Below are 23,140 nucleotides of genomic sequence, written 5' to 3'. Positions count from 1 at the left end.
CTTGTCTGTTTGGTAAGACTAAGGGACTTGCCCTGCATTCAACAATTACTAAGTGAAAGCCTTACTAATTTCACAATCAGATTCTAACACCAATTCCCGTGGTCTTCCCAAGCGACAGACTGAAGTTCTATCATTCTAGGCAATCACAAATAAAAGTCCATAGATGTCCTAGTAATTACTGACTTAACTTATACCTTTGTTTATTTATTTCAATAGAAAAATCACAAAGTGATTTTTTTTCCTCCTCAAAATCTTTACCAGGCTTTCTCCTCTGTGGACATGGAAGTAGGAAATCGCACCCTTCTGACTGAATTCATCTTGGTGGGTTTCTCAGCAGACCCACGGTGGCAGCTGATTCTATTTGGAATTTTTCTGATACTCTATTTGATGACTTTGTCGGGGAATATGACCCTGGTCATCCTAATCCGGGTTGATTCCCGCCTGCACACGCCCATGTACTTTTTCATCGGCAATCTGTCCTTCTTGGATTTTTGGTACACTTCTGTATACACTCCCAAAATCTTGGCTAATTGTGTCTCAGAAGATAAACGTATTTCCTTGGCTGGATGTGGCGCCCAGTTGTTTTTTTCCTGTGTTGTAGCCTATACTGAGTGTTATCTCCTAGCAGCCATGGCCTATGACCGGCATGCTGCAATCTGCAACCCACTACTTTATTCAAGTACTATGTCCAATTCTCTCTGTACTGGACTCGTTGCTGGCTCCTACTTAGGAGGACTTTTAAACGCCATAGCCCATACTGCCAACACTTTCCGCCTGACCTTCTGTGGTAAAAACATCATAGACCACTTCTTCTGTGATGCGCCACCATTGGTAAAAATGTCTTGTACAGATACCCACGTCTATGAAAAAGTCCTCTTGGGTGTGGTGGGCTTCACAGTCCTCTCCAGCATCCTTGCCATCTTGGTTTCCTATTTCAACATCCTCCTGGCGATCCTGAGGATCCACTCAGCCTCAGGAAGGCGCAAGGCCTTCTCCACCTGTGCCTCACATCTCATCTCAGTCATGTTCTTCTACGGATCCTTGCTCTTCATGTATTCAAGGCCAAGTTCTACCTACTCCCTGGAAAGAGACAAAGTAGCTGCTCTGTTCTACACTGTGGTCAACCCATTGCTCAACCCTCTCATCTACAGCCTGAGAAACAAAGATGTCAAAGAGGCCTTCTGGAAGGCAGCACAAACCATAAGGCCACAGAGATGAAGGTTATCTTTTTGCAGATTGTTCTTGTTGCATAATTTTCCAACTCACTGACTTACATTTATATATATGTTTCTAATCATTGCAATTTTATGTAAATACAACAAATTATACTCAAAGCAATGTCACACTGAGGAAACTACTCTTTAAGTGTTTGCTATTATTTTGTGTGATTAAACTATTTCACATCTATTAAGATTGGGTTGATTGATGTTTCACAATATTGTGTCTTTGCTTCTTCTTAAATCTAGATTTACATAAAACTTCTCTTGATTATCTTTGGGGGAACCTTGGAAAGACAAGAGAAATTGAATAGTTTTTGTGCATGCAATTTGACTTTGAACTTTGGCAAGCAAATCGCTTTTCTTTTTTAATTTTTTTAATGCTTATTTATTGTTGAGAGAGAGAGAGAGAGAGAGAGAGAGAGAGAGATTGAGAATGAGATAGAACATGAGCAGGGTAGGTGCAGAGAGTGAGAGACACAGAATCTGAAGCAGGCTCCAGGCTCTGAGCTGTCAGCAGAGCTCAACGCGGAGCTCGAACGCATGAACTGTGAGATCATGACCTGACCCAAAGTCAGATGTGCAAGCAAATTGTATTCTGTGGGGAAAAGATCTAGAATGGTTAAACCTCTGGAAATTTACTGAAGATTTTACAAATATTTATTTTTAGTAAGGCATTCTCTCACTATTTCTTCATAAAGCTCCAAGTGAGTAGACAGAAAATATCCTTCTCAACCTTGTGTCTTCTACATCAATTTAATATTGGGCAGTATGTTTAAAAGTTGCTTAGGACAAGCAAACAAACGAACAGCCAAAATATTTTCTCTACGTGTTTGGAGAGATATGTGTCTCTGGAATTGTGGTGTATCGCCCCAAAAGAGTGGTCTCTCCATGGAGAATAGGATGAGTACTCTGCTTTCCACTCCTTCATTTCTACCACTGCACACTCCCCATGACGGAAAAGATGAACACCAAGTGGAACAAACCAAACAAATAAATAAACCCACAAAAGCCCCACTGTCTTCTAGACACAATTTTTCTCCCCCACCCTCAGAAGATTTTAAGCACAACGAAACTTACAGCTGAATATTCAGAACATGGCAGAATTAGCTGATTTTTTTAAATACTCTTTACAACCACAGTGAAAATTAAGGATTATTAACTACATTTGACAAATGAATAGCCTGTGACTCACAAGTTAGTACTTTATTATTGAAAGACTATAGCTACTGTTGTAGGGAGCTTATTTATTTATTTATTTATTTATTTATTTTTAAGTGCATTTATTTAAATTCAAGTTAGTTCACATACAGTGTAGTCTTGGTTTCAGGAGTATCACCCAGTGATTCATCATTTACGTATAACACCCAGTGCTCATCCCAACAAGTGTCCTCATTAGTGCCCATCATCCATTTAGCCCATTCTGTCACTGATCTCCCCTCCAGCAACACTGAGTTTATTCTATGTATTTAAGAATCTCTTATGGTTTGCCTCCCTTTCTATTTTTATCTTATTTTTTCCTTCTCTTCCCATAGCTTCCTCTATTTGGTTTATAAATTCTACATATGAGTGAAGTCATATGATGTTTGTCTACTGACTTATTTCATTTAGCATAATACATTCTAGCTCCATCCAAGTTGTTGCAAATAGCAAGAATTCATTCTTTTTGATCGCTGAGTAATATTCCATGGCATATATACACCACATCTTCTTTATCCATTCATCAGTTGGTAGACATTTGGGCTCTTTCCATATTGTGGCTATTGTTGATAGTACTGCTATAAACATTGGGGTGCATGTGCCCCTTCAAATCAGCATTTTTGTATTCTTTGGATAAATACCTAATAGTGTAATTGCTGGGTCATAGGGTAGTTATATTTTTAATTATTGAAGAACCTCCATACTATTTTCAAGAGTGGCTGTTTGCATTCCCATCAACAGCAAAAATGTTCCCCTTTCTCCACATCCTCACCAACATCTGTTGTTTCCTGAGTTGTTCATTTTAGCCATTCGGACAGGTGTGAGGTGGTATCTCATTGTGGTTTTGATTTGTGTTTCTCTGATGATAAGTGATATCGAGCATCTTTTCATGTGTCTGTTAACAATCTGGATGTCTTCTTTGGAAAAGTGTCTCTTCATATCTTCTTCCCATTTCTTCACTGGATTATTTGTTTTTTGGGTGTTGAGTTTGATAAGTTCTTTATAGACTTTGGACTATAGACTATAACTTTGGGTTATAGACTAACCCCTTATCTGATGTGTCATGTGCAAATATCTTCTCCCATTCCATTGTTGCCCTTTAGTTTTGTTGATTGTTTCCTTTGGCGTACAGAAGCTTTTTATCCTGATGAGGTCCCAATAGTTCATTTTTGCTTTTGTTTCACTTACCTCCAGACACAAAACTTGTAAGAAGTTGCTGTGGCTGAGTTCAAAGAGGTGCTTCCTGTTTTCTCCTCTAGGATTTTGATTGGTTTTTTGTCTCATATTTAGGTCTTTCATCCATATTTAATTTATTTCTGTGTATGGTGTAAGAAAGTGGTCCAGTTTCATTCTTCTGCATGTCACTGTCCAGTTTTACTTCACTATTTGCTGAAGAGACTGTCTTTTTCCATTGAACATTCTTTCCTGCTTCTTGAAGATTAGTTGGCCACATATATGTGTGTCCATTTCTGGGTTCTTTCTTCTGTTCCATTGATCTATGTGTCTGTTTTTGTGCCAGTGCCATACTGTCTTTGTGACTACACTTTTGTAATATAACTTGAAATCCAGAATTGGGATGCCTCCATCTTTGATTTTCTTTTTCAACATTACTTTGGCTGTTTGGGGTCTTTTCTGGTACCATAAAAAATTTCAGAATTGCTTGTTCTAGCTCTTTGAGGAATTCTGGTGTTACTTTGATAGGGATTGCATTGGATTTGTAGATTGGTTCGGGTAGTGTAGACATTTTAACAATATTTACCCTTCCAATCCATGAGCATGGAATGTTTTTCCATTTCTTTGTAACTTCTTCAATTTCTTTCATAAATTTCTATGGTTTTCAGCATACAGATCTTTTACCTCTTTCATTAGGGTTATTGCTAGGTATGTTATGTGTTTTTTTTTTTTTTTTTTTGGTTGCAATGTAAATGTACTAAATGCTCCCAAAGACAAAGGGTATCAGAATGGATTAAAAAACAAAACAAAACAAAACAAAACAAACAAGATCCAGCAATAAGCTGCTTACAAGAGACTAATTTTAGACTTAAAGACACCTGCAAATTGAAATTAAGGGGATGGATGACCATCTATCATGCTTGTTAATGGATGTCAAAAGAAAGATGTAGTAGTGATACTTATATCAGACAAACTAGATTTTAAAACAAAGATGGTAACAAGAGATGAAGGAGGCTATTATATCATAGTTAAGGTCTCTATCCATCTAGAAGACCTAACAATTGCAAATATTTATACCTCTAATTTGAAAGAATACATATATATAAATCAATGAATAACAAAGACAAAAAACTGGTTGATAATAATACAATAACAGTAGGGGCCTTTTACCTCACTTACAACAATGGACATATCCTCTAAGCAGAAAATCACAAGGTACAATGGTTTTGAATGACACACTGGACCAGGTGGACTTAACAGATATTCAGAACATTTCATCCTGAGTACTCATTCTTCTGAGTGCACCTGAAACATTATCCACAATAGATAACATACTGGGTCACAAATAAGCCCTCAACAGGTACAAAAATACTGAGATCATACAATGCATATTTTCAGATCACAATGCTATGAAACCTTTCAATTACAAGAAAGAAGTTGGAAAACCCTCAAATACATGGAGGTTAAAGAACATCCTATTAAAAAAGGAATTGGTTAACTAAGACATTAAAGAATAAATTAAAAAAAATACTTAGAAGCCAATGAAAGTCCAAGATAGTCCAAATACTTTGGGATGCAGCAAAGGAAGCCCTAAGAGTAAAGTAAATTGCAGTTCAGGCCTATCTCAAGAAGCAAGAAAAGTCCCAAATAAACAACATAACCTTACACCTAAAGGAGCTAGAAAAGGAGAAGCAAATAAAGCCTAATGTCATCAGAAGTGAAATAATAAAGATTAGAGCTGAAATAAATGATGTAGAAACAACCAACCAACCAACCAAACAAACAAAAAAACCAGAACAGATCAATGAAACTAAATGCTGGTTCTTTGATAGAATAAACAAAATTGATAAACTCTTAGCCAGACTTGTCAAAAAGAAAAGAGAAAGACCCAAATAGATAAAATCATGAGTTAAAGAAGAGGAATCACAACCAACACCACAGAAATACAATTATAAGAGGATATTATGAAAAAATATATGCCAATAAACTGGACAATCTGAAAGAAATGAACAAATTCCTAGAAACTCATGCACTCCCAAAACCAGAAAGAAATAGAAAATTTGGACAGACCTACAGACCTATAACTAGTAAAGAAATTGAGTCAGTTATCAAAAATCTAACAAAGAGTCCTGGACCAGGTGGTTCCCAGGGGAATTCTACCAGACATTTAAAGAAGGGTTAATACCTATTCTTCTCAAAATATTCCAAAAAATAGAAATGAAAACTTCCAACTCATTCTATGAATCCAGCATTAATTACCTTGATTCCAAAACCAAACAAAGACCCGTTAAAAAGAAGAATTATAGGTCAATATCCCTGATGAACATGGATGCAAACATTCCCAAAAAGATACTAGCAAATCAGATTCAATGCTACATTAAAATAACTATTCACCATGATCAAGTGGGATTGAATCTGGAAGGGATCTGCCCCTTCCCTGGCTGCAGGGCTGGTTCAATATTCACAAATCAATCAATGTGATATACCACATTAATAAAAGAAAGGATAAGAACCATATCTCAATAGATGCAGAAAAAGCATTTGACAAAATACAGCATCCTTTCTTTATAAAAACTCTCATGAAAGTAGGTATAGAAGGAACATATCTCAACATCGTAAGGCCATATATGAAAGACCCACAGCTAATATCGCCCTGAATGGGGAAAGAACTGAGAGCTTTCCCCTAAGGTCAGGAACATGACAGGGATGTCCGCTCTCACCACTGTTGTTAATCATAGTACGGGCAGTCCTAGCCTCAGAAATCAGACTACAAAAAGAAGTAAAAGGCATACAAATTGGCAAGGAAGAAGTCAAACTTTCACTCTTCTCAGATGACATGATACTCCATGTGGAAAACCCAAAAGATTCCACTAAAAAACAATTAGAACTCATACATGAATTCAACAAAGTCACAGGATATAAAATCAAAGTACAGAAATCAGTTGCATTTCCACACACCAATAATGAAGCAGCAGAAAGAGAAATGAGGGAATTGATCCCATTTACATTGTAATGGGCACATTTATAAAATGCATTTAAATTAAAATTTTAGGACAAATATGTGTATTCACTTCAGCATTTGTATTGTCTCTGACACTTTTGATCTTTCTTTTCCTCTGCATTCATCAAATAATGCCTCACTGCCTTCTCTTTTCATCACACTATTCTTAATATTTTTTTAATTCTTCTATTACAGAAACTCTGGATAGCATAAGTCTCCAGAATTTCTTCACATTCCCATAAAGCACAGTGTGCAGGGGAAAAAAATAGGTAATCTTAGGAGAGATAGCAAAGTAAAGCTTCATCTTTTGTGATATTATAAGCAACATATGCATTTCTATTTTGCATTAAAACCCAATGCTGCTTTTTAAAACACTATGTTAATATTAGATTGAACCAATATTTTATAATATATAGTCTGATCACTAGAGTAAATCAAACTAATATAAATAAAGCTTTTTCACTGGATTTCTTTGAGTAGAAAAAAAAAGGTGGTTTTTGTTTTGTTTTTAAATTTTTTTAATGTTTATTTTTGAGAGAAAGAGAGAGACAGAGCACAAGCGAGGAACGAACAGAGAGAGAGGGGGACACAGAATCCCAAGTAGGCTCCAGGCTTGTGGGGCTGGAACCCACGAATGGTGAGATCATAACTTCAGCCAAAGTGGGACACTTAATCGACTGAGCCACCCAGGTGCCCCTTGTTTGATTTGGTTTGGTTTGGCTTGGTTTTTGTTTTTTAAAGCCAGTTTCTCAAGCTTCCCCTGAAGCAATGCATTTTCCCTGAGCACTGATTGAGAAATATATGTCAATTCAGACTTCCAAATGTGTTAACCGAAAGAGTTTTTTCAGAGCCTCTTTCACATCCTTATTCCTCAGACTATAGATCATGGGGTTCAACATAGGGAAGAGCACAGTATAAAATGTGGACACCATTTTGTCCCTCTCAAGGGAATAGCTGGAACTTGGGCGAGAATAGATGTAGAGAATGGAGCCATAGTACAAGGTGACAGAGACCAGGTGGGAGGAGCAGGTGGAGAAGGCCTTGCGGCGGCCCTGGGCGGAGCGAATTCTTAAGATGGCAGCGATGATGAACAGGTAGGAGGCGAGGATGAGCGTCGTGGGGGTGATAACATTGGAGGCCAGGAGGAAGTAGAGCACAGCCTGGTAGCTCTCTTTAACATCACACGCCAACTTCACCAGAGGTGGGACATCACAGAAAAAGTCGTCAATGACATTGTCACCACAAAAATCCAATGTGAATGTGTTGCTGGTGAGTATTATTGCATTGACAAAACCTCCAGTGTAGGAATATGTAACCAAACAGATGCACAATGTCCTTGACACGGACTGAGCATAAAGCAGAGGGTTGGAAATGGCTGCGTAGCGGTCATAAGCCATGGCAGCCAACAGGTAACACTCACTGTATGCCAACCCAGCAGAGAAGAAGAACTGAGATACACAGCCAGCAAAGGAGATGCTTTTGTCTTCAGAGATACAGGTCATGAGGATCTTTGGGGTGTAGACAGAGGAATACCAGAGATCCAAAAAAGACAGATTCCCAATGAAAAAATACATGGGTGTGTGCAGCCGGGAGTCGTTACAGATCAACACTATGAGGGTGGTATTCCCTACCACAGTCAGAGAGTACACACCAAGGAATACCCCAAACAGGACCAGCTGCATCGTTGGGTCTGTGGTGAAACCCACCAGAATGAACTCAGTCACTGTATGATTGCTTCTTTCCATGACTTAAGGAGATACCATCTACAAATGAAAGAGTGAAGAGTTTAACACCCTCAGCCGATACTACAGGAGATCCTTCTCTGTGATAGGACTGCGAGATGTGGTCAAGGTTATGGATTTTAGGGTAAGGGATATCAGAACAGGAATCTTGCCTGGCTAGGGCAGGTGATGGGAGTTTTTGAGTCTCAAAATATTCATTTCAATGAGATGCATTTAACAATAGGAAAGCTTGAGTGATCTTGGGAGCTTATTCATTTTTTTAAGAAAATAGTTCTTGAGCCCCAGGTTCCATCTGAGCATTGGGATATAGCAATGAGGACAATAGGGCTGACCCTTATTCTATGGAGACTTTATTTAGAAGGGAGGCATACGTAATAAATAAACAAATAAGTGTAGAAATATTTTCAGTTAATTTTAGAAATATTAAGAATATAAAACTGGATGGTGGAGTGAAAATGAATTGGGAGAGGAGCTAATTAAACTTAGACAGTGAGAGGAAACATTCCTTTCAAGTTGTTCAAAGTCCATGGGAGATGGGAAAGTCCCCGGGGTTTGGAAGGTGGTGACATTTGAAAAACGGCACAATATACGACCCCAAAATATGGCATTTTGGCATATTTTTCTTTTTCATTAATGTTGTAGCATGTATCATTACTTTGTTTTTATTGACAAATAATATTCCTTTATATAGATATACCATATTATTTTACCCATTCATCAATTGATGTATGTTTTACTATTAGTAATTTTTGCCAATTATGAATAATGCTGCTATGAACCTTCCTGTAGAAGTTTTGTACAGACATGTGTTCATTTATAATTGCTGAGTCACATGGTGTATCTATATTTAACATCTCGAGAAACTATAAAACTGTATCTCAGATTAGCCCTGCCGTTTTTCAATCACATCGGCAAAGTACATGCATTCCAATTTTTCCTTATTCTGATACAAGTTATTGTTTTTTTGATTTTAGCAATCCTATTGGGTGTGAAGTGGTATAATATTGTGGTTTTGGTTTACATTTTCTTTCTTTTTTTTTAATGCATAATTTATTTTTGAGAGAGAGACACACACACACATACAGTAGGAGCCAGGGAGGGTCAGAGAGAGAGGGAGACACAGAACCTAAAGTAGGCTCCAGCACAGAGCCTGACATGGGGCTCAAACTCGTGAACCACGAGGTCATGACCTGAGCTGAAGTTGGATGCTCAACCCACTGAGCCACCCAGGCACCCTTGATTTACATTTTCTCAATGACTAATGATGTTAAGCATCTTGTCAAGTGCTTATTGGCTGTTTATCTTCTTTGGAGAAAAATATTCAAATCTTTGCTCATCTATTAACTAGTTGTGTTTTTTTTTGTCTTTTCTTTGTTGAATTGTAATACATCTTATATTCTGGATACAAGTCTGTGATCAGATATATGATATGCAAATATATTTTCCAATTCTCTGTTATCTTTTTATTTTTTTCATGGTCTCCTTTGATGTACAATAGTTTTTAAATTTCATAAAGTCTGATTTATCTTTTTTCTTCTTGTTTGCTCTTGGTGTCTTATTTAAGAAACCATTGCCTAACCCAAGTTCATAACAGTTTGCTCTGTTTTATCCTAAGTGTTTTAGTTTTAGTTCTTACACTTAGGTCAATGATCCATTTTGAGTTAATTTTTGTATATGGTGTGAGATAGGGGTCCAACTTCATTCTTTTGAGTATGCATATCTAGTCCCAACAGCATTTGTTGAAAAGACAATTTTTTCCCCACTGCATTGTCTTGGTACCCTTGTCAAAAATCTGTTCATCATTATATGTTTCCTATTGTCCTTGTAACAAATTACTTTACACTTAATGGGTTTAAACAACAAAAATATATTATCTTGCAGTTTTGTAGATTAGAAAGAAATCCAACATGGGTCCAACTGGGCTGAAATCAAGAGGTAGGCAGGGCTGTATTGTTTTCTGGAGGCTGTAAGGGAGGATCCATTTCCTTGTCTCTTCCAGCTTCTAGAGGTTGCCCACATTCCTTGATTCATGGTTTCCCTTCTCCATCTTCAAAGTCAGCACCATTGCATCTATATGGCCAGTCTTCCATAGTTACATCTTTTGGCTCTCAACTCTTGTCTCTTTGTACTTTTAAGGACTCTTGTGATCACATTCAGCCCAGGTGATTATCCAGGACTATCTATTTTTTTAATCAATTAATTAGTTTATAACAAGATTTAATGTACATTTATTCTTAACATATAGAACATACAAATATTTTTTACTGAATAAATGATATTCATTAAGCCAGAGGAAAAGGAGGAATTTACATGAAGTTTTTTTCTCTACTTTTTTTTTAACTACATTATCTTGAAATACGGCTGTGGATTCTTAACACTGAAAAATCTGTGAAGCTGTGTTTTTTTCCTTTTAGTTGCATTTTTTTTTCCTTTTTTGCTTGTCCTGGTAACTGTTTTATAAATCAATCACTATGCAACCATTTCTACGTCTTGAGATTCATGAAGAAAGTTGTGGTCAGCTGCTCTCTTGAAATACAGCATGACTTCATACATACAGAAACTTGTACATTACCCTCTTTTCTTCTTTTTATTTTTGTTTTTGTATTTTTTTCTCGTGTGTGTGTGTGGGCAGGGGGGGACATATGGCCCTAATGAAAAAGAAACTAAAAATTCTGTACTTAAAAAAAAAATGAAGGTATATTTAATGTGCAACTTGTATACACATCACAGCCAATAAGCAGTAAAAATAATTTTTTTAATGATTATAGGAATTGTAAAGAACTGTCATGTAAAAGGTCAATGGGTAACAGACATGACAACAGTGGTGAGATAATCAGGATAATCTATTTTAAAGTCAGGTGATTTGCAACTTTAATTTCCACTTCCATGTACTCTAACATATTCATGGATTCCAGGGATTAGAACATGGGCATTCTGGGGAGACTTTCCCCTACCTGCCAAAACCAGAGTGTAAAGATTTATTTCTGGGTTCTCCATTCTATTCTACTGATCTTTATGTCCATCCTTCTGCCGGCACCTCGCTGTCTTAGTTACTGTAACCTTACAGAAAGTTTTGAAATTGCTCTTAGCTTTCCTCTTTAAAGTAATTCTTGGGGCCCCTGGGTAGCTCAATCGGTTAAGCATCTGACTCTTGATTTCAGCTCAGTTCATGATCTCATGGTCTGTGAGACTGAGCCTCAGGTTGGGTCTGTGCTGTCAGCCCAGAGCTTGCTGAAGATTCTCTCTCCTGTCTGTGCCCCTCCCCCGTGCATGCTGTCTCTCTCAAAGTAGGTAAATAAACATTTAAAAAAATAAAATAAAATAATTTTTATCTTCCTTCGGCCACCCCATATGCTTTAGTTCTCTTCCACAGTTGCTTCTCTTTGTTCAAACTTGCGTAGAAAAAAAATTAGGTTTTCTCCCTTCTTGAGATCTTCATTTCCTTATGAGCACCACGTCCTGTAATATTTATATTAAATATATTGTATGCTTTTGTTCTGTCAGTCTGTCTTATGCCAATTTAATTCTCAAGCCCAGCCCAAAACCCTCAAGTAAAATTTTGCCTCTCCTACACAGTTTTCTTCCACAATCACAGACAGAGGAGCCTTTGGCACGTTTATCATGAGTCCCAGTGAGACAAACAAATTGAGAATCAGAGAGAAATTTCAGAGTGGAGATCAATACATTAATCCATCTGGTTATGTCAGGTAACAAAATATGTGATGTCATCCTAAGTCTTTTAGGTCTAAAAGCCTGGGACTTAACATTATTCTCTAGATTTTATAACTAGCCATGTACAATGTTTAAAAAGACACTTATCTGGGGCGCCTGGGTGGCTCAGTCGGTTGGGCGGCCGACTTCAGCTCAGGTCATGACCTCACGGTCCGTGGGTTCGAGCCCCGCGCCAGGCTCTGTGCTGACAGCTCAGAGCCTGGAGCCTGTTTCAGATTCTGTGTCTCCCTCTCTCTGACCCTCCCCCGTTCATGCTCTGTCTCTCTCTGTCTCAAAAATAAATAAATGTTAAAAAGACACTTATCCCAGCTTGATATCGTTTGTAGTAATAATTCTCAATTTTATCACATTCAGAAACTTCCACTTTAAAACAAACATTTAAAATACTTTCTTTTTACGGTCTTAAAATGAAATTTGCAATTAATATAACCTATGTACAACATATGTGTGTGCACGTATATAAAATATGCCAATTCGAAGGTAAAGCGATAAAAAAAGAAAAGTAGCTCATAATGTAACTCTGATAATAATTATAGGATTTATTCCAAAATAATGTGAATTTCAATATGTAAATCCTGGAACACTTGGCGAAATAGAATCATCACATATGTATTAGTGATTCAGATATCAAGAGTGACATTTCTATTAGTGGTAAGATTTTTTTGACAAGGTGAATAATTCTTGATAAAGTTCCAAACAAAATTAATGGCAATCTTCCCTCAATTTTGAATTCTTAGGCGGGTTGACTTATAGTAAAACCTTGCAAAATATAGTGTATACTTGTAAAGTGGGGTAGATGTCAGACTGACGTAATTATAAAGATCTTTTTTCAAAGCACAAATGTCCATCAAGACACCAGATGTAAAGAGTGGGACAGTTGATTTGGTTGGAAGTTCCCCATACATGCAAAATATTTTCATCCTTGTCTGCCGCTTATTATATAGGGCCTGTGATCTTTGTGACAGTCAAGAATCCAACCACACATTTCGAAAATGTGCCTTAAAGGATGTTATCACTCTGGGAAGAAACTCCACTACTCCACAGCTTTGTATTTTACTTTGTAGACTTTTGTACCTTTTTTTTTTTAATGCTTATTTATTTATTTTTGAGAGACAGAGAATGCAACCAGGGGAAGGACAGAGAGAGAGAGAGACACAGAATTAGAAGCAGGCTCCGGGCTCAGAGTTGTCAGCACAGAGCCTGATGTGGGGCTTGAACTCACAAACCGTGAGATCATGACCTGACCTGAAGTCGGAGGCTCAACCGACTGAGCCACCCAGGTGCCCCACTTTGTGACTTTTGTAGGATTCCTCTGGGAAAATGTGAAGAAATGGAAAATAACTGGAGAATATCTGAGTGGTAAATTTCCACTTTTCATGGGCCTACAGGGTTACTGGGGCCACACAGAGATAAGAGCCCATTAAGATATAAATTTCATGAGAGCAGGGATTATTGTCTGTTTCATTCATTATTATATGCTTATAACTAGAATAATATCTGATATATAATAGACACACAATAAATATTGAAGGAATGAATGAATGCATGAGGAGCCCTGAGTTGGAAAAAGAAACAAACCAAAAGAATTGCTTTTCTGGGTGGCTTCTAAGAAATATCGGTGATGTTATTCTCACTCTTTATCGCTGGAGTCTGCCTGCCGTTGCAATGTTGTGAATCCTCCGGGAGTTGCAATGTGTTGCCTAATGTTACACATTTAAGGAGAGGAGCTGTAAACAGATCTACTCTGCATGCTGATGCCAGTGCAAAAACAAGTAAGGCACACGTTTCCTTGGGTAGAGAGACCGGCCTGAAGAGTTGAGTTCTATTTTTCCGACCAGACCACAGTCATCTGGCTAATTAATTGCTAACCAGCTAACATGTTATTCTTCCTAACTAAAGTTATGCTTTCCTATTATACCGTAAATCACATATTTCCACCCGTAATTACTCGAATATAAAGTGTGTGTTTAGAGAGATCTCCTTGAATTCTTCTCAAAAATGCCATCTGATGCTATGCTTCGTTAAAGCATTTCAAGCGGGAAGAAATTTGACCTTTTTTGGATGCCCTTGGCCTTCAAGAATCTCTAATAATCTCTGCTACTTCATTCTGTTGCCCCAGTAGCTCTGTAGATACTAAGAATGTTTTTCTTTCCCTTGTCCTTTCCATAAATGCTGATCACCTTTTTTTTTTTTTTTGGTCTCATACTAAGATATGCTTTTTCTTCCTGTGAAGTCAGCAGTTTCAGAAGCTACGATAGGAAGGTGGTGAAGATACTTCAAAAGAGGCTTTCTCTTTAGCATTTATGATATCTTAGTATGCATATGACCATTGCCCTGGTTGTGAGGAACAAGAGAAAATTTCCATCTACCTCTAACATCTGGATCAGACAACTTACCTAAAATTATCAGCGACACCGTCATTTCCACGGGATTCAAATTGGCTGGCCTCAGGCACTTTTATCTCGCTTTCCGAATCCCCAGAGTTGTAGACTCCTGTAACCTCTCAGGATTTCATAAGCTTGAGAAATAACAAAGAAGACAATTAAACAAAATTGTGTGTTGACAAATTGGGTATTATTTAATATTGGAGAATTCATTTTTTGAGACTGGGATTCCCTGGTGAAAATGTAATCAGTCATAACTTGCATTCTCATTTTCTCTTGATTTGAGTAGAAGATAAACTAAGCCTATATGTGCACATATATTACATGTAAAATATATATTAATATACATACATCTGCATATTAAAGCACCTATGCTCAACAATACTGATATTTTTGTTAAGTGTTGAATACCTTTCTTTTGTCCTTCCAAATCCATTCTCCATCTTTTTAGACTCCTCTTTTGCTCTAGGATACTCAGCCATATTAACTGTATCGGTGGGCTTCTTTGTTGTCTGTCTACTTCATGGATTTAGCCAGTGGTTATCCTTGGTGGGGAACAGAGTGAGGTCCGAGTGGTTTTCTCCGTCTTCGTTCTTGCAAAGATGCCACAGCAGGCTGCATCCCTAGACCTGGATCATAACTCCTGCCAGGTGACCCGTTTCAAAGCCCTTCCTCCGTTACTCAAGACTTTTCTGACTTCATGCAAAAATAAAAAAGGTGATAGATAACTCTCAGAAGTTACTGGTTTTAGAGTTAGTACACTATTCTTTGGGAGTTCCTTATACCATGTGCATTTCTTTGTAATAATCCCTTTTTAAACCCTCCCCAAATTAATCAGTTTATGTGTCCATCTGTTACTTGCCAGATACTGGTCCTAAAAGTAGTATCAGGAGATAATACAATTGGGATTGGGTTGTTCATGTATTTGAAGGTTGGACAGATAAACCCATCGTGGTGGGAAATGGGACAGCGGTAATCTATTGCATTTAGTAGCATCAAACTTACTTAAATGATCACCAGTGGCATCATGGAAAAAAGGACAGGCAGAGGGCAAGGCATTTTTTTCTGTGGCACAGAGGCATGCAAATAGACATTATAAATACCACGTGGTGATTTGGCTTCTGCTGCAATTTAAACCTAGACTATCTAACTAAAACACAAACAGGTAGCCAGAAGGCCATATTGCAGTGAATAACTCTCAGAGACAAGATGGCAGCAATTTCCAAATATACCACAAACTTTAGGTGGTACCCGAGTATTTTGCTCAGACATTTGTGGCAATGTCTCATGGATTGGGTGGTTCTTCAGATGTGACGCATATGGGAAACCAACCAAGGTGAAATTTGTCTTGCCAATAAAAGTATTTTGTTTTTACTCGGATAAAAACTATTTCGGGATGTTCTAATAGGGAAATACAACTTACAGAATTCTCTGACCTAAGCTGGTTTACAGCCACTGAAAACATTGACTAATGGTGAGGCACGGTTACTCTGAGGAAAGCCCCTGAAACTGAGCCAAGGTTTACACCATACATCTTCCTCCAAGACTTCTTGTGAATGGCTTGCAGCCATTTATGATGGTAATCCCACATTAGGAAAACAGAAGTACCCAGATCTTGTGTGGGATGTTAGATATGGTTCTGAACTGACACTAATCTGCAGAGATGGAAAACACCTGAGGTACATACTTGCCAGGGACAGTAATTCAGACGACATCAAAGATAACTTTGGCCTGAATGCATCTTTCAGTAGGTCCGGGGGAACTTGGCATACAGCTGATCGTTATTTACCCAGACCCAGAAATAATACTGTTATAGATATACAAAGTGAAACATTTTAGTTACATTCGCTAGCTCTTGGAATGAAGAGTTATTAAATTCTTCATTCTTGGAATGAAGAGTTATTAAATGAAGGTTATTAAATTCAAGCTTCAAGGGTCAAGTAGAAGCTGAAATTGCTCTGCTAAATCAGTAAAGAAAATTGCAACCTGAGGGGAAGTACAGAGATTAGTGTTTCCATCAAAGACTTGGAAGATACATGGGGGTGGGGATCCCAATTCATTACTCTTAAATCTTTTTTTTTTTTTTTTGGTCTGGGGGGAAAGGGATTGAGAATCTGCAAGGTGGAGATCATGAATGAGCACATTACGCATAGACATTTGGAGATAAGATGCAGAAAACAGTAATATTCCCCTTGCAAAATAAAATGGAGGGAGTCATTTTGCATTAAAAACAATTTGGAATCCTTGGCCTCCTCGGTGGCCCAGTCGGTTAAGCGTCCGACTGACTGTAGCTCAGGTCTCAAGATTTGTGGGTTTGAGCCCTGCCTCAAGCTCTGTGCTGACATCTCAGAACCTGGAGCCTGCTTCAGATGCCGTGTCTCCTTCTCTCTCTGCCCCTCCTGCACTCATGCTCTGTCTCTCAGAACCAAATAAACATTAAGGAAAAAAATTGTATCCTCACAAATCTGTACTACTGAACAGGCTCACCCTGGCAGGAAGCAGATGTCACCTGTGAGGGATAAACACTGTGTTTCGACATCACTGAGTTTGTGGGAGGGCCTGAGAGACTGGTTGGTTTCATTGTACCTGCAGGTGATAGATTTTGTTGGAAGACGTCGTAAACCCCTTGCGTTCACACATATGTACATGATTCTACCCACACGTGCATGTATTGGTTGGGAGGCTGCCACAAAGCAGGTGGCTGACGTGACATGCTCTGTGAACGTTAGTCCACTTTTTTCTCCACACACTCCAGTTTCTGCTTCACAGGCCCTTGCACAAATGGCAAGAACAGCTGGAATGGCTTAACAAGATGGCTTCTTCACCAAGACTGATTTGGCTGCTTCTGCTGTTAGGTATCCCAAATGCCAACAGCAGAGATCACAACTGTGCCTCTGATATGCCGTCATTTTCTGGAAGGATTGTGAATCACTTGGGTAGCAGGGTGATTTGGTTAGACTGCGTCTTCCTAATCCAAAAGTATAAAGTTAATGGCTTTCTTTCCAGGAATAATCACATTTTGGGAGATTTATTGGCTTTATCCACCCATTTCCTGCCAGTTTTTTTTTCTTGCCAGCACCTGTAGATGTAGCCTTTTTCATGAACATGATATGTCACCAAACATTGCCTCTACCAAGAAAAAAAACATTAAATGGCAAAGGAATAGTAACAATTTCCTCCAATCCACAGAAATAATTGGCTTTACTTTCTGCCCCAACATTCGGAAGCAATTGTCCTGATCAAATCTTTAAAAGGCTAGATGAAAGCTCAGTCGCGGTTGGTAAGGTGTCCTCGCCTGTTTTAAAACAGCGGCCAGGAGATGGCTTCATTTTTCCCTTATCAAGAATGTACATCTCTAGGAACCAAGGGGACGAGGTTGGCACGGTGCCTGTGGTGGCCAGGAAAATGAGCCTTTCAAACTCCAAGTATAGCAAGTAGAAGGTCCTGGCTGAAATACATTCCCTCATTTGTATCAAGGTCATGCTCCCCACAGACTGCTCCCAGCTGATGGCCGAACACAGCAGGGATATCAAGGTAAGACTGTCTCTCTTAGGCACTGGATTCCTTTGATGGCTAATTTTGGCTCAAGTACCTCCTAGTAACTTTAATGAGCTTATCACAGATGGATCTAGGTCTAGGACGCCTTTTCCTCTCTTTCCTTGCCTCTCTTCTTCACTTGCGTTCAGATTTGCCTTGTTATTTAGTGGTACTTCTCACTTCTGGCTCCTTGCCATTTTCCCTTACACAAGCACACCTATTTCCCCTAATAAAATCCTGGGACTCTTAATTCTATCTCAGTGTTTGCTTCTTGGAGGGCCCTGACTACCACAACTTCTTTTACTGTGGCATAAAACAGCACACAAAAATTTAATTTCCCTACTCATAACTTTATACGCATTATATTTGGAATCAGCGTCCACAAGGGTGGAATACCCCAAAGGAACACCCAAATGCCCCAGAGGATTTAGCGTTATATTTCATAGTATCCCCTGGGCCTTATCTTTCAAAGGAAAAGTACTGCAACCAAATAAAAAGAAGATGACCAAAGGCTCAGACCTAATAGGAAGAAAATATAGACAGCTTACCCGCTAACTCTCATCCAGCTGAGGTGTTGAGAAAGAGTGAATGAACCAGAGTAATGCAAGAAGTGAGGTAGAAAGTTGACTTTTACAAAATATTGGATTTATTAAAATGTGTTTATCGAAATAATACATCTTAGAAAGCACTTTCTTTTAAACTTCAAACTTCACTTGTGATTTGAGTAATGAGACTCCCTTAGGAATACGTAGTGTAATTATAAGTTACTATGGGAGATTTTGAATGTTTCACAGTCATGAACTGCAGATGAATCATTCCCTCTGTGATTAAAAAACCTTCCTGCCAAACTTAAAAATATTCGAAAACATTTCCTGAAACACCAATGCCTCATATTTAATTACATGTGTATTATGTGTATAATTACATGTGTATTTGTATGTCTCTCTAAGATTATTCCTAGCTATGCTTTACCTTCTTACTAGGGCCTTACTGGTGTCATTTAGGCTTGATTCTGGAGTCGAGATACTTTTCCGTACACATTATGACTCTACAATTAGGCCAATGAAAATTAACGGTATCTGGGTATACCAATTACATTGGTAATTATTTGGAGAAGAGGACTTGATTGCTTCTCCTCAAAGGATTAAAATAGGAGTTCTTGATAAGGAGTTTGAGCATTTTTATCGCAGTTAAAAATCGGGATTTGTGACATTAGGATGTCTTTGTTTTGTTTTGAGAGAGAGAGAGAACACACACATGCATGTGAACGTAAGTGGGGCAGGGACAGAGAAAGAGGGAGAGAAGGAACCTTAAGCAGACTCCATGCTCAGCACGGAGCCCGACACTGGGCCCAATTCCTGAGATCATGATCCTAAGATCATGACCTGAGCCAAAATCACGAGTCAGAATTTGAACTGACTGAGCCACCCAGGTGCCCCAACATTAGGATGTTTTAAGAAGGCTTATTGAATGATGTATTTTCTAGCTTCCCTTGATCAGCATGCAACAACTGACTTTCTGTCACTGTAATACACCGATCAGATCTGGTAAGATTACTCCAAAATAATATGATTTATAGGAATTTTACTATTTTTCGTGAGAAATAGAGATTTTTTAGACAATGAGAGTCTGAGTTGGCATACATAGCTTTCCATTTTAGAACACTGTCAAAGTCAAACATGTTGGATCAGTCTTTTCTACTCTGCATGGAGCTCTTACATTTTGGGGGACTGCTTGCCAGAATTTCACTTTCTTGCATTTTTATCTTTACCACTGCTTATCCCAGTAGAAACAAGAATATATTCGTGTTTCAGCGACATGAGTTATATTTACACCACCTCACTTTTAAAAAATCAAAATTAGATGCAACTCATCATATTTACCCTTTTGCTTTATTGCTACCTGTGTGTATCACCCGTACAAGTCTTTAAGTAGTGGGTAGTCATAGACTTTTATTTCTCAAATCGGTTCATCTTACTGTAGTTATTATTCTTTTTCATAATAATTGTGTTTTGATGCTCAGGATGTCACAATTTGGATGTAGAAGTCCTTGCAACTTCATCCTTGTAAAATAAAAGAGGAACTCTGGTAGGTATACAGAAATTTACAAAAATCGTATCTACGGAAACTTGACTGGTTTTTCCTTAATTGAGGGACACATGTAAGAAACATGGATTGGAGAGGTCTTGCTTGCTGAATTTTATTGTGCCAAGTTATTTCATGGGTGACTCTAGATCGTTGCACTAATGCTTGGGGGCAAAAAGTACATATATAAATGCTTAAGAAATTCTGTTAAGGGAATAGAAAGTGATAATTTTAACTAATTCATTGTCATAAAAAGATACTAAAAATTAACTTAGCACATTTGTTCCTGTTTTTAGAAAATAAATATTTAGATACTATTCTATATATATCAATCAGCCATAAATATTCTCATGCTAATGGAATGAGCTGTTTTCTCACATTATGAAAGTAGAGGAGAGTTTTTGTTTTTAAGATTTTTATTTGTTTTTAATCTAAAGTAACATGAAATTCAATACAAGTTCTTATATTTTATGTTTAAATTCTGTCTCCTAAGTTCCCCTAATTTTCTCTTAGGTCTCTTGAATTGACATGTATCAGGGTGCAAATTCTTTAACTTGCATTGTGAGAATTCTTCATCATGATGGAACACGATGGCAGCTCTTCTTGAAATATAATACCTGATCAACAATTGTCTTTGCATCTCCTCCGAAAGAGAGAGTCTTGATTTATTTAATGAGTTTATCCAGAGCCTCTTTTACATCCTTATTTCTCAGGCTATAGATCATGGGGTTCAACATGGGGAACACCACAGTGTAAAATGTAGAAACTATTTTGTCCCTGTCCAAAGAATAGCTAGACTGGGGACGAGAATAGATGTAGAGAATGGAGCCATAGTACAAGGTGACAGAGATCAGGTGGGAGGAACAGGTGGAGAAAGCTTTGAGGCGGCCCTGGGTGGAACGGATCCTCAAGATGGTGGCAATGATGAACAGGTAGGAAGCGAGGATGAGCACTGTGGGGGTGATGACATTGGAGGCCAGGAGGAAATAGAGCACAGTCTGGTAGCCATCTTTTTTGCCACAAGCCAACTTCACCAGGGGAAGCAAATCACAAAAAAAGTCATCAATGACATTGCCACTACAGAAGTTCAAGGCAAAAGTTCTTTTGGTGATAATAGAAGAGTTAATAAAGCCACCAAGGTATGAAGAAGCTACCAAAGATGCACATAGCTTTACGGACATAGCCTGAGAATAAAGCAATGGCTTTGAGATGGCCATGTAGCGGTCATAAGCCATGGCAGCCAACAGGTAACACTCACTGTATGCCAGCCCAGCAGAGAAGAAGAACTGACATACACAGCCAACAAAGGAGATGCTTTTGTCTTCAGAGATGCAGGTCATGAGGATCTTTGGGGTGTAGACAGTGGAATACCAGAGATCCAGAAAAGATAGATTCCCAATGAAAAAATACATAGGTGTGTGCAGCCGGGAGTCTTTACAGATCAACACCATGAGGGAGGTATTTCCAACCACAGTCAGAGAGTACACACCAAGGAATACCACAAACAGGACCAGCTGCATCGTTGGGTCTGTGGTGAAACCCACCAGGATGAACTCCGTCGCTGTGTGATTGCTTCTCTCCATGGCTCACCTAAGAGGAGAGAAAAATAGATTTCAGCTTGCCTTATTGTGCTGAATAAATGGAAAATATACCGAATAAATGAATTATATATACTAGAGTTTAATTTTTAATTTTCATTTTTTTTTTAATCTCCTGACCATTTCTCTTCCCTGGACTCCAGACTCACAGATCCAAATCCCTACTTAGCATCTTTTACAGGAGTTATACTGGAAATTTCAAAAAATACTGAATTCCAGCAGTCCTTCCTCAGCCTGTTTTGCTCTCAGACTTCTCCATTGCTGTGGAGAAGTAATGTAAATGGCGTTATCCCTTTTTAGGGAAAATCAATTACTACTCTCGACTCTTCTCTTCCTTTTACACTGTAACCAACTAATCAGCAACATCTTGATTCTACCTTCACAATGTATCTAGAACCTGAAGAGTGTTTCCAAGCTCCAGTGGTTGCTAGGCTAAAACCACTCTGACCTCTCATGGGTGTTACCACAGAGCTTCTAATGGTTGCCCTGCTTCCTCCCTCCTTCCATCCTTACCCCACTTGGCTCTCTGAAAGAGGCAGGCAGAGTGATCCTGCTAAAAGACCGGTTAGGCCATGTTACTCATCTGCTTCAAACACTTTGGTGATTTCTCAGCTTATTCAGGGTAAAGCCAAAATCCTTACAAAGGTGGACTGGCTTATTGCCTCTCTGCTTCTGACTCCTACTGTCCGCTCCAACCAGGCCACCTCTTTTTAATTCTTAGAATAAACAGGGATACTCTGAGGCTTTGGAACTGCTTCTCCGCATTGCTAGGATGCTCTTCCTCAGTCTGTCTTTATAGCAAACAGTTTTCAAGTGTTAATCACCACTGAAATTACCACCGTTTAGATGTTCCTGATCACCATATTGCAAGCTACTCCCCCGGCATTTCTTGCATCCCTTTCGTGCTTTATTATTCTCCCTAGCACTGCTCATTATCTAATGTTATGTACGTCTTTTCTCTTCTCTACAATGTTTTTAAAAAAGAAACAACAAGCCAAAGAAAGGGTTGTTTACCCCCTGGGAAGCAAATCAAGATTTAATTACCGTTTCAACATACCCTAGGGATGTGACCTTTAAATTTAAAAAATACATACATTCTTGACAGAGAGAGAGAGAGAGAGAGAGAGAGAGAGAGAGAGAGAGAGAGAGAGAGGCAGAGCATGAAAGGGGGGCAGGGCAGAGAGAGAGAGAGATGGATACTTAGAATCTGAAGCAGTCTCCAAACTGTCCCCACAGAGCCTGACATAGGGCTCAAACTCATGAACCATGAGATCATGACCTGAGCAGAAATTTAGAGGCTTACCCAACTGAGCCATTCAAGTGCCCGGGAATGTGATCTTTTCTTTTAATGGTCATTCTGAAATTCCCCAGATCAGCACTAGTGAAGTCGTCTGCATGACAAAAGCCCTATTTTTCCCTTTTCCCCAAAAAAGGTGTTCTTGCCTAACACAATCCTTTCTTTCTTTTGCTA

At 38.5% G+C, this 23,140-nt stretch overlaps 3 protein-coding genes across 3 annotated transcripts; 1 reads left to right on the top strand and 2 right to left on the bottom strand.

Moving 5' to 3' along the window:
* The first annotated feature begins 264 nt into the window (after positions 1-264).
* On the top strand, positions 265-1,218 carry LOC101087007 (olfactory receptor 9G4). Its single transcript, XM_011286874.4, has one exon. The coding sequence runs from the start codon at positions 280-282 to the stop codon at positions 1,216-1,218; it is 939 nt and encodes a 312-aa protein (XP_011285176.1). The 5' UTR covers positions 265-279.
* A 6,182-nt stretch (positions 1,219-7,400) lies between these two features.
* LOC101086751 (olfactory receptor 1013-like) lies at positions 7,401-8,336 on the bottom strand. The gene has a single exon (XM_003993355.1). The coding sequence runs from the start codon at positions 8,334-8,336 to the stop codon at positions 7,401-7,403; it is 936 nt and encodes a 311-aa protein (XP_003993404.1).
* Positions 8,337-20,561: 12,225 nt separating this feature from the next.
* Positions 20,562-21,779, bottom strand: LOC101086504 (olfactory receptor 9G1). The gene has a single exon (XM_023239021.2). The coding sequence runs from the start codon at positions 21,652-21,654 to the stop codon at positions 20,737-20,739; it is 918 nt and encodes a 305-aa protein (XP_023094789.2). The 5' UTR covers positions 21,655-21,779; the 3' UTR covers positions 20,562-20,736.
* Positions 21,780-23,140: the final 1,361 nt, after the last annotated feature.

The sequence above is a fragment of the Felis catus genome, chromosome D1 (assembly GCF_018350175.1).
Source record: "Felis catus isolate Fca126 chromosome D1, F.catus_Fca126_mat1.0, whole genome shotgun sequence".
Classification (NCBI taxonomy): Eukaryota; Metazoa; Chordata; class Mammalia; order Carnivora; family Felidae; genus Felis; species Felis catus.
The sequence above is the reverse complement of the archived record's forward strand: the minus strand, read 5'-3'. Positions and strand labels throughout refer to the sequence as shown.

Bases quoted from the DNA above. Each gene is read 5' to 3' on its own strand.
- LOC101086751 (XM_003993355.1), bottom strand. From the start codon at position 8,336: ATGGAAAGAAGCAATCATACAGTGACTGAGTTCATTCTGGTGGGTTTC.
- LOC101086504 (XM_023239021.2), bottom strand. From the start codon at position 21,654: ATGGAGAGAAGCAATCACACAGCGACGGAGTTCATCCTGGTGGGTTTC.
- LOC101087007 (XM_011286874.4), top strand. From the start codon at position 280: ATGGAAGTAGGAAATCGCACCCTTCTGACTGAATTCATCTTGGTGGGT.